General features: G+C 43.7%; 1 protein-coding gene across 2 annotated transcripts in view; it reads right to left on the bottom strand.

Annotated features, from left to right (window-relative positions):
• Positions 1-12259: 12259 nt before the first annotated feature.
• The window catches only part of ppp1cc (protein phosphatase 1, catalytic subunit, gamma isozyme), a 31882-nt gene continuing 29201 nt past the window's right edge, over positions 12260-14940 (bottom strand). The window contains exons 7-8 of one of the 2 annotated variants that reach the window (XM_068054964.1): positions 13725-13859; positions 12260-12680 (exon numbers count right to left, since the gene is read on the bottom strand). In XM_068054964.1, coding sequence (XP_067911065.1) covers positions 12591-12680; positions 13725-13859 — 225 coding nt within the window. In that variant the 3' untranslated portion in view covers positions 12260-12590. The remainder of the gene's footprint in view (positions 12681-13724; positions 13860-14940) is intronic. The other variant, XM_068054965.1, reaches the window with a different exon arrangement.

Raw genomic sequence — 14940 nt, 5'->3', positions numbered from 1 at the left:
TTTATCGAAAAAGGATGCCTGAGTCTGGAGTCCAGTTAAACCAGCAATGGTAGATCATCCAAGCAGCTATTCTTCAAGTGCAAGTCTGGACATTGAGTATCAGAAGGCTATCTGATATATTCTGACATTTTTCCTTTCTTGTCCACTTTGCAGCCAGGTTTCTGTTCATGCTATTAAACCAGGATCTTCAAAATACCTGCTTTCAGCTCTCCCAGTTTATTTCACACGCTTTGTGCATTGCAATCTATGCATTTTAACCTTTTTCTACCATTGTAAAAACTGCTCCTTTGCCCATGATTTTTTGTATCAGCTACCTCCTACCTTCACTTCAGTCTTTTTCCTGTTTGCATCCATTCCATTGGGTTTTACTCCACTACTCCATACCCCTCTTGCTAAATTGCTTACTGCATGAATATTATCCTCATCTATTTCTGCCTTCACTATTAGCTGATCCTGGTTGTTTTTAATTTCCCAGCTCCCCACCTCTCTATTTCAATAACTTCATTACTTCCCAATCTAACCATTTTGTCAGTACATTAACACCCTACCTGTTCAGATGTAGTTTATGGAATACCTCCCATCTGGCCCAGATGCCAAGTCCAGCAAAGTGGAGTCACTCACTCCTGACATCACACATTTAGCCATGCATTGATTACCTAATCTACCTGTCCTTCCCAATTCTAGCGCAGGCCTGGAGAAAACATTCTGGGATTAAACATTTGTGAAGTCCTGCTTTTAAACTTGTTTCCCAAATTCATTTTTCAGGCCTCCGTTTACCTACATCACTGGCTCTTGCAAGGACCACAATAATTGACTGCTCCCCTTTTCCTTGTGCAATCTTTTCCAGTCTACTTGATACATCCTTGATCTCAGCATCTAGGAGGCACATTGGCACATTGGTTAGCACCGCAGCCTCACAGCTCCAGGGACCCGGGTTCGATTCTGGGTACTGCCTGTGCGGAGTTTGCAAGTTCTCCCTGTGTCTGCGTGGGTTTCCTCCGGGTGCTCCGGTTTCCTCCCACATGCCAAAGAATTGCAGGTTGATAGGTTAATTGGCCATCATAAATTGCCCCTAGTATAGGTAGGTGGTAAGGAAATATATAGGAACAGGTGGGGATGTTATAGGAATACGGGATTAGTGTAGGATTGGTATAAATGGGTGGTTGATGGTCGGCAGAGACTCGGTGGGCCGAAGGGCCTGTTAAAGTGCTGTATCTCGAAACTAAAAAAAAAAAGGGCGGCACAGTGGCGCAGTGGTTAGCACTGCAGCCTCACAGCTCCAGGGACCTGGGTTCGATTCTGGGTACTGCCTGTGTGGAGTTTGCAAGTTCTCCCTGTGTCTGCGTGGGTTTTCTCCGGGTGCTCCGGTTTCCTCCCACAAGCCAAAAGACTTGCAGGTTGGTAGGTAAATTGGCCATTATAAATTGTCACTAGTATAGGTAGGTGGCAGGGAAATATAGGGACAGGTGGGGATGTTTGGTAGGAATATGGGATTAGTGTAGGATTAGTATAAATGGGTGGTTGATGGTCGGCACAGACACGGTGGGCCGAAGGGCCTGTTTCAGTGCTGTATCTCTAATCTAAAAAAAAAAGCATCCAGGATTGTCAGTCTGGACTGGAGAAGATCATGTCAGTTCCTCTGATTATTGAATCCCTTAACACTACTACATTCTGCCTGTAAGACTTTATACTCGGTTAATAATTTCTATCTAAGTGTCAGTTGTAACCTCAATGCCGAAGCTAAAAATCCTTATTATAAACTCAATGGGGAGTATCCCATCACACTCCTGACATGTGCCATGTAGATGGTGGAAAGGCTGTGGGGAGTCAGGAGAATGTTCCCTGTAAGCCACACGGCTACATAGCAACCCAAAACAAAAACAAGAAATGCTGGATTCACTCAGCAGGTCTGGCAGCATCTGTGGAAAGAGAAGCAGAGTTAACGTTTCGGGTCAGTGACCCTTCTTCGGAACTGACAAATATTAGAAAAGTCACAGATTATAAACAAGTGAGGTGGGGGTTGGGCAAGAGATAACAAAGGAGAAGGTGCAGATTGGACCAGGCCACATAGCTGACCAAAAGGTCACGGAGCAAAGGCAAACAATATGTTAACGGTGTGTTGAAAGACAAAGCATTAGTACAGATTAGGTGTGAATATACTGAATATTGAACATCAGCAAGTGCAAACCTGAAGAAAAACAACCTGAAAAAAACAGTGGGTAAGCAAACTGAACAAACTAAGATGAAATGAAATAAATGCAAAAAAAGATTGTAAAAAATGTAAAAAGGAATGCAAAAAAAAGGAAGAAAAAATAACTAAAAATGACTAAAAATGAAAGTAAAGTGGGGGGCTGTCATGCTCTGAAATTATTGAACTCAATGTTCAGTCCGGCAGGCTGTAGTGTGCCTAATCGGTAGATGAGATGCTGTTCCTCGAGCTTGCGTTGATGTTCACTGGAACACTGCAGCAATCCCAGGACAGAGATGTGAGCATGAGAGCAGGGGGGAGTGTTGAAATGGCAAGCAACCGGAAGCTCAGGGTCCTGCTTGCGGACTGAGCGGAGATGTTCCGCAAAGCGGTCACCCAGTCTGCGCTTGGTCTCCCCAATGTAGAGGAGACCACACTGTGAGCAGCGAATACAGTATACTACATTGAAAGAAGTACAAGTAAATCGCTGCTTCACCTGAAAGGAGTGTTTGGGGCTTGGGATAGTGAGGAGAGAGGAGGTAAATGGGCAGGTATTACACCTCCTGCGATTGCAAGGGAAGGTGCCCTGGGACGGGGACGAGGTGGTGGGGGTAATGGAGGAGTGGAGCAGGGTGTCGCGGAGGGAACGATCCCTTCGGAATGCTGACAGGGGAAGGGAGGGGAAGATGCGACTGGTAGTGGCATCACGCTGGAGGTGGCGAAAATGGCGGAGGATGATCCTTTGGATATGGAGGCTGGTGGGATGAAAAGTGAGGACAAGGGGAACCCTGTCACGGTTCTGGGAGGGAGGGGAAGGGGTGAGGGTAGAGGTGCGGGGAATGGGTCGGACACGGTTGAGGGCCCTGTCAACCACAGTGGGGGGAAATCCTCGGTTGAGGAAAAAGGAGGTCATATCAGAAGCACCGTCATGGAAGGTAGCATCATCAGAGCAGATGCGTCGGAGACGGAGAAACTGGGAGAATGGAATGGAGTCCTTAAAGGAGGTAGGGTGTGAAGAAGTGTAGTCGAGGTAGCTGTGGGAGTCAGTGGGCTTATAATGGATATTGGTAGACAACCTATCCCCAGAGATGGAGACAGAGAAGTCGAGGAAGGGAAGGGAAGTGTCAGAGATGGACCATGTAAAGGTGAGAGAAGGGTGGAAATTGGAAGCAAAGTTGATAAAGTTTTCTAGTTCGGGGCGGGAGCAGGAAATGGCACCGATACAGTCATCAATGTACCGGAAAAAGAGTTGGGGGAGGGGGCCTGAGTAGGACTGGAACAAAGAATGCTCGACATATCCCACATAAAGACAGGCATAACTAGGACCCATGCGGGTACCCATAGCGACACCTTTTACTTGAAGGAAATGCATGGAGTTGAAGGAGAAGTTGTTCAATGTGAGAACAAGTTCAGCCAGGCGGAGGAGGGTGTTGGTGGATGGGGACTGGTTGGGCCTCTGTTCCAGGAAGAAGCGGAGAGCCCTCAAACCATCCTGGTGGGGGATGGAGGTGTAGCAACCCAAAAGACCCTTTGCAGGCCACGCACAAGTCAGCCGCTTTAAGTTACTGTGCATGTGCGACTGCACAAAAGGATTTAACGTACCGCACACTTAAATAAATGATCCACGCACTCCAAAAAAAATTAGAGAGAGCGTTGATCAGGAGGTGAGATCCATGCTGCAGAATAACCAGCCACTGAACCTGGTCTTGGAGCTACAGTATTTATATGGCTGGTGCAGTTAAGTTTCTGGTCAATATATTACTTTATAAAAGATTTTTTTTATTTGTTCATGGGATGTGGGCAGCACTGGCAGGCCAGCATTTATTGTCCATCCCTAATTGCCCTTGAGAAGTTGGTGGTGAGCTGCCTTCTTGAACCACTGCAGTCCATGTGGGGTAGGTACACCCACAGTGCAGTTAGGAAGGGAGTCCCAGGATTTTGACCCAGCAACAGTGAAGGAACAGCAATATAGTTCCAAGTCAGGATGGTATGTGACTTGGAAGGGAAATTGCAGGAGGTGGTGTTCCCATGCATTTGCTGCCCTTGTCCTTCTAGTTGGTACAGGCCACGTGTTTGAAAGATGCTGTTGAAGGAGCCTTGGTGAGGTGCTGCACTGCATTTTGTAGATGGTACAGACTGATGCCACTGTGCCTCAGTGGTGGAGGGAGTGAATGTTTGTCGATGGGCTGCTTTGTCCTGGATGCTGTCGAGCTTCTTGAGTATTATTGGAGCTGCACCCATCCAGGCAAGTGGAGAGTATTCCATCACACCCCTGACTTGTGTCTTGTAGATGGTGGACAGGCTTTGGGGAGTCAGGAGGTGAGTTACTCGCCGCAGGATTCCTAACCTCTGACTTGTGCTTGTAGCCATGGTATTTATATGGCTACTCCAGTTCAGTTTCTGGTCAATGCTAGCCCCTAGGATGTTGATAGGAGGGGATTCAGCGATGGTAATGCCATTGAATGTCAAGGGGAGATGGTTAGATTCTCTTTTGTTGGAGATGGTCATTGCCTGGCACTTGTGTGGCGTGAATGTTACTTGCCACTTATCAGCCCAAGCCTGGATATTGTCCAGGACCTGCTGCATTTCGACACGGATTGCTTCACTAGCTGAGGAGTCGCAAATGGTGCTGAACATTGTGCAATCATCAGCGAACATCCCCACTTCTGACCTTATAATTGAAGGAAGGTCATTGATGAAGCAGCTGAAGATAGTTGGGCCTAGGATACTACCCTGAAGAACTCCTGCAGTCATGTCCTGGAGCTGAAATGATTGACCTCCAACAACAACCATCTTCCTTCGCACTAGGTATGACTCCAACCAGCAGAGAGTTTCCCCCTGATTGCCATTGACTTCAGTTTTGCTAGGGCTCCTTCATGTCAAGGGCAGTCACTCTCACCTCACCTCTTGAGTTCAGCTCTTTTGTCCATGTTTGAACCAAGGCTCTAATGAGGTCAGGAGCTGAGTGGCTCTGGCGGAACCCAAACTGAGCGTCACTGAGCAGGTTATTGCTAAGCAAGTGCCGCTTGATAGCTCTGGAAATGACACCTTCCATTACTTTACTGATGATTGAGAGTACACTCATGGGGCAGTAATTGGTCAGGTTGGACTTGTCCTGCTTTTTGTGTACAGGACATACCTGGGCAATTTTCCACATTGCTGGGTAGATGCCAGTGTAGTAGCTGTACTGGAACAGCTTGGCTAGGGGCACGGCAAGTTCTGGAGCACAGATCTTCAGTACTATTGCCAGAATGTTGTCAGGGCCCATAGCCTTTGCAGTATCCGGTGCCTTCAGTTGTTTCTTGATATCATGTGGAGTGAATCGAATTGGCTGAAATCTGGCATCTGAGACACTGGGGACTTCAGGAGGAGGCCGAGATGGATCATCAACTCAGCACTTCTGGATGAAGATTGTTGCAAATGCTTCAGCCTTATTTTTCGCACTGATGTGCTGGGCTCTCCCATCATTGAGGATGGGGATATTTGTGGAGCCACCTCCTCCAGTTAGTTGTTTAATTGTCCACCACCATTCACGGCTGGATGTGACAGGACTGCAGAGCTTAGATCTGATGTTAGTTATGGGATCGCTTAGCTCTATCACATGCTGCTTATGCAGTTTGGCATGCAAGTAGTCCTGTGTTGTAGCTTCACCAGATTGACAGCTCATTTTGAGGTATGCCTGGTGCTGCTCCTGGCATGCCTTCCTGCACTCTTCATTGAACCAGGGTTAGTTTCCTGGCTTGATGGTAATGGTAGACTGGGGGATATGCTGGGCCATGAGGTTACAGATTGTGCTTGAGTACAATTCTGCTGCTGTTGATGGCCCACAGTGCCTCATGGATGCCCAGTTTTGCATTGCTAGATCTGTTTGAAATCTATCCCATTTAGCACGGTGGTAGTGCCACACAACACGGATGGAGGGTCTCCTCACTGTGAAGGCGGGACTTGGTCTTCACATGGACAGTGCAGTGGTCACTCCTACCAATACTGTCATGGACAGATGCATCTGTGACAGCCAGATTGGTGAGGAAGAGGTCAAATATGTTTTTCCCTCTTTTTGGTTCCCCCACCACCTGCCATAGAGCCAGTCCATCAGCTATGTCCTTTAGAACTCAGCCAGCTTGGTCAGTAGTGGTGCTACCGAGCCACTCTTGGTGATGGACATTGAAGTTCCCCATTCAGAGTATATTCTGCGCCCTTGCCACCCTCAGTGCTTCCTCCAAGTGGTGTTCAACATGGAGGAGTCCTCACTCATCAGCTGAGGGACGGCAGCAGGTGGTAATCAGCAGGAGGTTTCCTTGCCCATGTTTGACCTGATGCCATGAGAATTCAGAGAGTCCGGAGTCAATGTTGAGAACTCCCTCCCGACTGCATACCACTGTGTTGCCACCTCTGCTGGGTCTGTCCTGCGGTGGTACAGGACATACCCAGGGATGGTGATGGCAGTGTCTTTGCCACCCTCTGTGCTTCCTCCAAGTAGTGTTCAACATGGAGGAGTACTGAGTCATCAGCTGAGGAAGGGCGGTAAGTGGTAATCAGTAGGAGGTTACCTTGCCCATGTTTGACCTGATGCCATGAGACTTCATGGGGTCTGGAGTCGATGTTGAGGACTCCAAGGGCAACTCCCTCCCTACTGTATACCACTGTGCTACCACCTCTGCTGGGTCTGTCCTGCCCGTGGGACAGGGCATACCCAGGGATGGTGATGGCAGTGTCTGAGACATTGTCTGTAAGGTATGATTCTGAGTATGACTATGTCAGGCTGTTGCTTGACTAGTCTGTGGGACAGCTCTCCCAACTTTAGCACAAGCCCCCAGCTAGTAGTAAGGAGGACTTTGCAGGGTCGACAGGACTTGGTTTACCGGTCATTTCTGGTGCCTAGATCGATGCCAGGTGGTCTGTCCGGTTTCATTTTTTATTGACTTCGTAGCGGTTAGATGCAACTGAATGGCTTGCTAGGCCATTTCAGAGGGCAAGTAAGAGTCAACCACATTGTTGTGGGTCTGGAGTCACATGTAGGCCAGACCAGGTAAGGACAGCAGATTTCTTTCCCTAAAGGACATTAGTGAACCGGATGGGTTTTTACACCAATTAACAATGGTTTCATGGCCATCATTAGACTAGCTTTTTTAAATTCCAGATTTATTAATTGAATTCAATTTCCACTTTCTGCTGTGGTGGGATTTGAACCCAGAGCAATACCCTGGGTCTTTGGGTTACTAGTCCAGTGACAATACGCTACCGCCTCCCTCCTCTTGAACATTTGCTGTCTATCTACAGTGCTGTAAGGTAGGGAGTTCAAAAATGTTGACCCAGTGACAATCAATGACGGACGGCGATATATTTTCAAGTTAGGATGGTGGGTAACTTGCAGGTGGTGGTGTTTCCATGCACCTCCTACCCTTGTTAGGGGTCATGGGTTTGGAAGGTGCTGTTGAAGAAGCTTTGGCAAGTTGCTGCAGTGCATTTTGTAAATGGTACACTCTGCAGCTACGGTGCACCAGTATTACAGGTATATATTTAAGGTGGGCAAATTAAGCAGGCTGCTTTGTTCTGGATGACGTTGAGTTTTGCGTGCGCCACTGCACAAAAGCTAAAGGACCACATGCTTAAATAAATCATCTGCGCACTCCAAATTGAAAATTAGAGGAAGCATTGATCAGGTGAGTTCCTTGCTGCAGAATAACCAGTCTCTAAATCTGGTCTTGTAGCCACAGTATTTATGTGGCTGGTTCAGTTAAGTTTCTGGTCAATAGTGACCCCAGGATTTTGATGAGGCAGGCGGGCGGGTTCAGTAATGGTAATGCCATTGAAGATAAAGGGGAGGTGGTCACTGCCTAGCACCTGTTACTTGCCACTTACCAATTAGTAATAGTTCATACATCTCTGTCAGCTTTGTGTTTGAGGACTCTGTTCCAGAATTAATTAATTCCACTGGGTTTGTATTGTAATTCTATGTTGATTGGCTTGGGGTGTAACTATTAATTTACGTAGGATTGGATTAATGAAATTAAGGAAAAATGACAGATTAATACAAATATGCCAACATTATTGAACCAATAATGGAAGTTCTGAGCACACATTCCACCTACACCATTATCTTAGTGTACCTTTTACAGGACAAGACATTGAAAAGACTGCAAGTATACCATATGGTTGGATGTATAAATTTGATTATGTCTGTATAAGTGTTGATTTATACATAAAGGTAGATGTGTGTATAAATGAGTATTATGTATATAGATGAATCCAGTAGTCACCTTGTTGACAGGAACTTGGTATAGTTTGAAATGGAAATAACAATGTTGGTAGAGAACAATGTTTGGGAAGGAGTATTGATTGTGTAATTAAGATAGTGTGGGAGTAGTTTGAGACTAGGGAAGTGAGATACATCGTGAAGTAGCGAGGGTATCTGGAGTCGAGAATTGAGAATTTAGGGGAAGGATATTTAAGAGGGCTGAGCAGTAAAGTATAAAAGTGTATTTAGTAGTCGTGTGGGATGGGAATAGGGTGGGCAGTGGCTATGTTGAGTGGGGGGGGGGGGGGGGGGGGGGGGGAAGAGCAGGAATTATGATGTTCAGCAGTTGAGACGAACCAAAGAGTGAGGAACATTCAGATTCCATTTACTCAGCCACATATTAAAATGAGTTTGCTGCATTTGTTCACTTAGCAACAATTTCCTTGCTGGACTGAATTCACTGACTTAAATGAATATGCTTGATTCCATGAGCTAGCCACATAATTAATTCACTGGATTCCATTTTCCTAACCACATTTTATTAATTAACTTCCTGGACTAAATTTAGTCAAAGATTATTTAAACAATTTGATGAATTCCATTTACTGAGGGCCAGATTAGAGAGCTACTATAGAGCCATGGGGCAGAAAGGCCATAGGAGGTCTGATTGAATATACTGGCAAACAAGACCAGCTGGACAGTGGGCAGAAGTGCAACAAATGTAATAAGAGGGAGGGGACAGAAGGGTTGCAAGCATGGCAGAACAGGAAGTGCCAAAGGAACAAGAACAAATGGGAGCAGGGCTCCAAACACAGTTTGGAGCAAGACAAAGGCCACAAGCACAGCAGATGTTGTTGTAGGGCCATTAGGTGGAAGGAAGACCACTCGAGGCTCACATTCTATATTGAAGCAAAAGAAAGAGGCATTTGGTAGGGAGGAGAAAAAACAGAAGCAGTGGGAGATGGGAGGTCCAGCAGGGAAATGTGGTACAGCTGGCTTTAGAAATCTATGTAGCAATATCTGGGAGGTGTAGCAGTAAGAGAATTGGAGACCCAAAATTGAAATTTTCTACAGGGCAGAGGGCCACTTGAAGCAAGAGGGAAGATGTGAACAGGTAAAAATTTACCAAGTTAACCAAAATTGGGCTGAACAGCTAGAAAGAGAATTTTTTTTCTCTGCTTCTGTCTGGTGGAAGTTGTAATGTGGCAGGGATGAGAGCTGCTGCTTGTTGAGGGTTGAAGGCTGTTACTGCTGTCCTCTCCATTTTTACATTATACTGGTCACATTCCACATGCTTTCTTCCCCTCCCTTCCTGCTTCCTATTACATTTCACATTAGCACTTCTACTGCATTTCCCCATTGTGGACCATAACTTTTATATTCCCACTTTACTAGTGTCACTCGGTGTCCCTGTCCACAGCTGTATTCCAGTTTCTTGTTCTTCCCTGCTGCCTTTCATCCTCCCCATTTGCCTTTCTGCTTTTACCCTAAAATTTGTCTGCTACTCAATGACCTCTAACTTCTCCACTCAACCCCATCACTTTCCCTTAATCCCACTAACCACCCATTTCCAGCTCAATGCACCACCAGTTGCTCAATTTCCTCCATCTTCCGTCTCACCCTTCAATCTTAATCCCTATCCTTCAAACAATTCCACCTGAAAGATCTTAAAAAGGGATAATCTCACCTCAATTTCTATCCAGATTTCCACCAGAATTTATTTATTTATTTTTTTTTAAATAAACTCGACAGCCTCCTGGCTTTAATGATTTGGAGCAAAGTCTTGAGCTGTTGCCTAATCTTTAACCCTTTTGGAAACCACCTAGGACTGCAGCTTCCCACCCCCAATTGCCTAATCTTAGCTGTTCTTGAAAGCAGTACTTTAGCTTTAAAAGTGCTATGAGTACTTATGTGGCATGCAGATCCTTGTTAGGACCGTCCTCTTGGATAGGTGATATTAATTGCTGAAAGCATTGCAAAACAATAAGGCTTGAGAAGTGTTCTTGAGCCATCCAACCTGAGACACATCAGAGCAGCCTAATGAAAGGGAGGTCCTACCCAACAGTCCTCATGCCAGTGATGAAACTAATGCTTAATGGAAAAAAGTTAGTAAGAATGTTTTTTAATATAAAAATTGAGTGTACTTATGTTTCCCTTGCCCTTTTAAGTAGAATGCACAACATTTCAAGTCTGGTATTGCAAATATTTTACAAGGTGTCAGTAATAACAAAAACCTTGCACTGAAAGCAGCTTAACTTCCACTTTCTCAATAGCAGCACACCACAAATACATCAAAATTAAGAAACTAGGTGTAAATGGAGAACAGTTTAAACATTTTAAACAGTGATTAGGATCATTTACATTTTCTACTTCCTATACTTGACACTTAGATGCAATCTTAAAATGCTATTTCAGCTTTTCTGCAAGAACTTATCGATTCTGCACTGCTTTCAATGTCAATAGTTTGTAAAACAAATAGGATTTCCATCTGCAACTTATTTCAAGAATGCAGAGTAATGGCAACTTCTAGTCTGTTTTCCATGGCATATAGATATATAATCACACAGATACACTAGTCCAGATTTGTAAAAAGGCTTTATTTTAATTCCCACTTTTGATCATGAAATTAATTACTTGGTTGAGAGCACAGGCATGCAAAAAGACACCCAGGAATCTGCCACTTTTAAAACCAGTCACTAGGCTGTTATGGATATGCCCAATTTTGATTTTCCCCAGGACAGTGCTGGAAACAAAGCAGCATCCCCCATTATTTAGCATCGCTCCATGACTGTACTGCTGCTAGCAGGAATGCAATTTGTGGAGAACAGTGGTAGAGCAGCATTTTGACCTTTTTAAATTATTAGTAGCCCCTTCACCTTACAAGTTGTGGGGTAGTATAAGGAAAGGGGGAGGGGGAAACTGGTGCAATATCCTTTCACCGATGGGATATTGGCCAAATTAATGGTACAAAAAAAGTCCTTCATCTGTAAGGAATCTGAAATAAAGTTTAGAACTGCAAGCTCTTAACCATAAAATTATGGGGAGGGAGCACGGAGGAAGTTAAAATATTGAGCATTCCAAACAATTGTCACACAGCCTAGTAGCCAATTATATAATGGCGTAGAGCCTGAGAACAGATTGCTTGCTTGGCCTCAAGGCCGGGGATGATACATGGCATAGGAAGACAAAAAAAACCTCCCAATCCCAAAAGAAGAATGGCTGAATGACAAATACAATTTCAAGTTCAATAACCTATGCTAGCTATGTCTCAATCTGTTCTCCACCAACTTTGCCAGATGTTAACTAACCCATTTGTCTGCCATTATAAAACACAAGATCCCAATGTGACAAATTCAAAATAAATCAAAATGCCAAATGTAAAATAATGGCTTTATTTCATCATTTAAAATATACAGTACAGGAAGTGTGCTTAATCAAATTTACGTCATTTTCAGTGATGCTGGCAGAGTGGAGAGGCAGATCCTTCTTCTAATCATGACATCTATACAACAGCTGCTTACATGACAGACATGTAGACTTGAAAAAAAGCAGACATTCCTCTAAATAAAAACATTGAGAAAGTACAAAATTTTTTGAACTATAACTTGAGGTTTTATAAACAGTATGCCACTTCCTACACTTGAGTTTTTTTCTCCCCAAAAAGGTCAATTACCAGCTCATGAGGTCATTAAAAAAATAAAAAAGGAAAACCCATAACTGTCATTACAAGGCATTTACAACACTTTCGTGAACTGTACCAAAAATGTTAAATTTCTGTCAACTACAAGTCATCTATTCCCCGCCATTACCTCCCCAACCCACACCCCCCCCAACCCCCCCCCCCCCCCCCCCCCATGTTGAAGCTTGCTGAGAAACAGCAGTCAAGCACACACTATTGCTAGCAACTAATGCTAACAATTAGGAGCCCTGATGCAGATTAGAGAGCTACAGTACTAATATTCTTCCATCTCAGGGGGAGCAGACAGGTTTGCTGTTTTGAGGCAGCAACCATGGTTCAGTATATCACAGCAGATAAACCACAAGTCAACAAATAGTAATCTAATCCAAGCAAGCTGACAGATACACTTTACACAAAGAAAAAAGTTAAAAATGGAGAAACTGGTATAATACAAGTCCAAACAGGCAATGCCAGAGTTCCTTGTTTTATTTCTTAGCTTGTTTTGTGATCATGCTCCTTGGTGGTGTTACAGGCCGGCTTGTATTAGGTTTCTTCTTCTCTGCTGGTTTCAAAATCTAAACAAAGTAAATGTTTAAAAAGTGTGAAATTTTTCCACAACTTTCAAAAAAAAGGTTAAACTTTCTAAAGCATTTGCAATAGTAAAATAGCTACTTTTCAATAATTTTGCGATTATTTGCTTAATTATTTTTCTAGGTCTTTTAGGGAAATCAAAATTCGAAACTGAATTTTCAGCAGATTCAGACAATGCAAATTTATCACAGGGATGTTCAACATTTTGTTGTAAAAGGTCTTAATTGTGTTACAGCTATTAATACTTTATGCACAATACCAAATTTAAGCAGAATGATTCGCTCAACCCTGACCCTCCAGCCCAAAAATTAAATCTGATGCAATGTTTCGATCAGGGAAGTTTGCAACCGTAGTTTTTTTGAACACTATTATTAACACTTGCTTTCACATTGGGGCGATAAGTCAATTCTTTGCATTTTTACTCCACTTTAGAGCACTGCCTGCAAACAAAGTTTTGATTTTTCAGAAATGCATTTAGTGTTTGATATTAGCAGATAGTAGTACACACACACAGTTCTGAAATCCTTTTTATAGTCATTTTCTGTTGGACAGTGAAGGCTGAGCAAAATGACACGAGCATACATCAGATTAATTTCAGCACACTGCACATGTGCAGAGTACTTGGAAAATTGCCTAACCGTGAATGGTAAATGTGTTCCACCTATTGAAAAGTTCAAGTATTGAAGTACAATGATCATCTCTACTGCGGCTTCCAGTAGACAGCTCAAAAAACCCCAAAGCACAAATAAAACTCTGGTAACCAGTTTGCGCGCATCAAGGCTGAGCTGTTAGCAGAGGGCCAAGATCTTCAATCCAACTGGAGCACCATCAGCAGGCTGCTCATCACTGATGTTTTCCCTCTGCTTTCTCCCATGAAGAGGCCTAGTGTCTTCCAAGAACTTCACAATAATTTGGCCATCAGGTACTTAGTTGAGGAAAAGAAACTAAACCCATAGCCATCCCATGAACTGGGTTTGCAGGACCAAAAGAAAAATCTACCTTATAACAAATCTGAAGGTTCCTCCTACCTGAAAAGAACACATCAGGGTTTCATCGACACTCATCATAGCACCTGCATTATCAAACTCCCCACAATAATTGGGTGCAGAGAACAAAGTCACCAGCTGCCGCTTGGCAAAGAACTCATACCCATCTTCTACAACCTGTTTCAGAAATGAAAATAAAGTGAACATGGATATCAACTCCATGCACAGACTTCACAAAGCAAATATAAATGATGCAGTTCCTGTTAATTCAAAGATCTTTCAATTCAAAGTACTGGATAATTTAAATGGTACTAAAAAGCCTTGCAATTTTAATACAACTGCTTTATTTGAATCAAATGAACAGAAGTAGCCAGTATAAGGGGACAAGTATTTTTTTTTAAACAAGCAAGTAGCAGAGTTAAACTGTCTGTTCCAACTGATTCAATAAAGATTGCCAACTATGTAAAGCAATGACAAAATTTGGACAGAAGCATGGAGTTTGATCCAAAAAAAAAAAAGCACAGCATAACAATTTCCTGACATTCCTTAAATAGTACTCCTCCTCACTTCCATGTTGAACTTAAAATTAAGAGCTCCAAATGTTTAGCCAGTAAGTGGATCAAGCTTTTGTTGAATGCAGAAGCTGAATACAGCACATTTAGTGCATATCCCACTCCTGAGCCCAACACTAATCTTCTCTGATTAAATTCAAAGATAATTATTGCATTCTCAATGTAAACCAGAGAAGACTCATGTACAGTTTGCAGGATACTGTACCAATCTGAACTCTTCAGGAGCATGAGATTCAAATTACATAAATCAGGAGCAATTTTTGCTGCTTCTTCATTGAAATAGAAACAAAGAAAATCTTAGATGACAGATCAAGATTTCCTCGCCACATTAAAGAGTGTGTATTGGACATGAAATAATTATGAATTTGTCCACAGCTCCATCCATAGAACCATAGAAAAATTACGGCACAGAAGGAGGCCATTCAGCCCGTTGCATCCGTGTTGGCCGAAAAAAAACTAGCCGCCCAATCTAATCCCACCTTCCAGCACCTGGTCCATAGCCTTGCCGGTTACAGCACTTCAGGCACATGCCCAGGTACCTTTTAAAAGAATTGAGGGTTTCTGCCTCCACCACTGTTCCTGGCAGTGAATTCCAGACACCCACCACCCTCTAGGTGAAAAAGGTTTTCCTCACGGCCCCTCTAATCCTTCTACCAATCACATTATCTCTGTGTTCCGCTAGGGGA

The sequence above is a fragment of the Heterodontus francisci genome, chromosome 23 (genome assembly GCF_036365525.1).
Source record: "Heterodontus francisci isolate sHetFra1 chromosome 23, sHetFra1.hap1, whole genome shotgun sequence".
Taxonomy (NCBI): domain Eukaryota; kingdom Metazoa; phylum Chordata; class Chondrichthyes; order Heterodontiformes; family Heterodontidae; genus Heterodontus; species Heterodontus francisci.
Note: the sequence above shows the minus strand (reverse complement) of the source record. Positions and strands in the feature narration are given on the sequence as shown.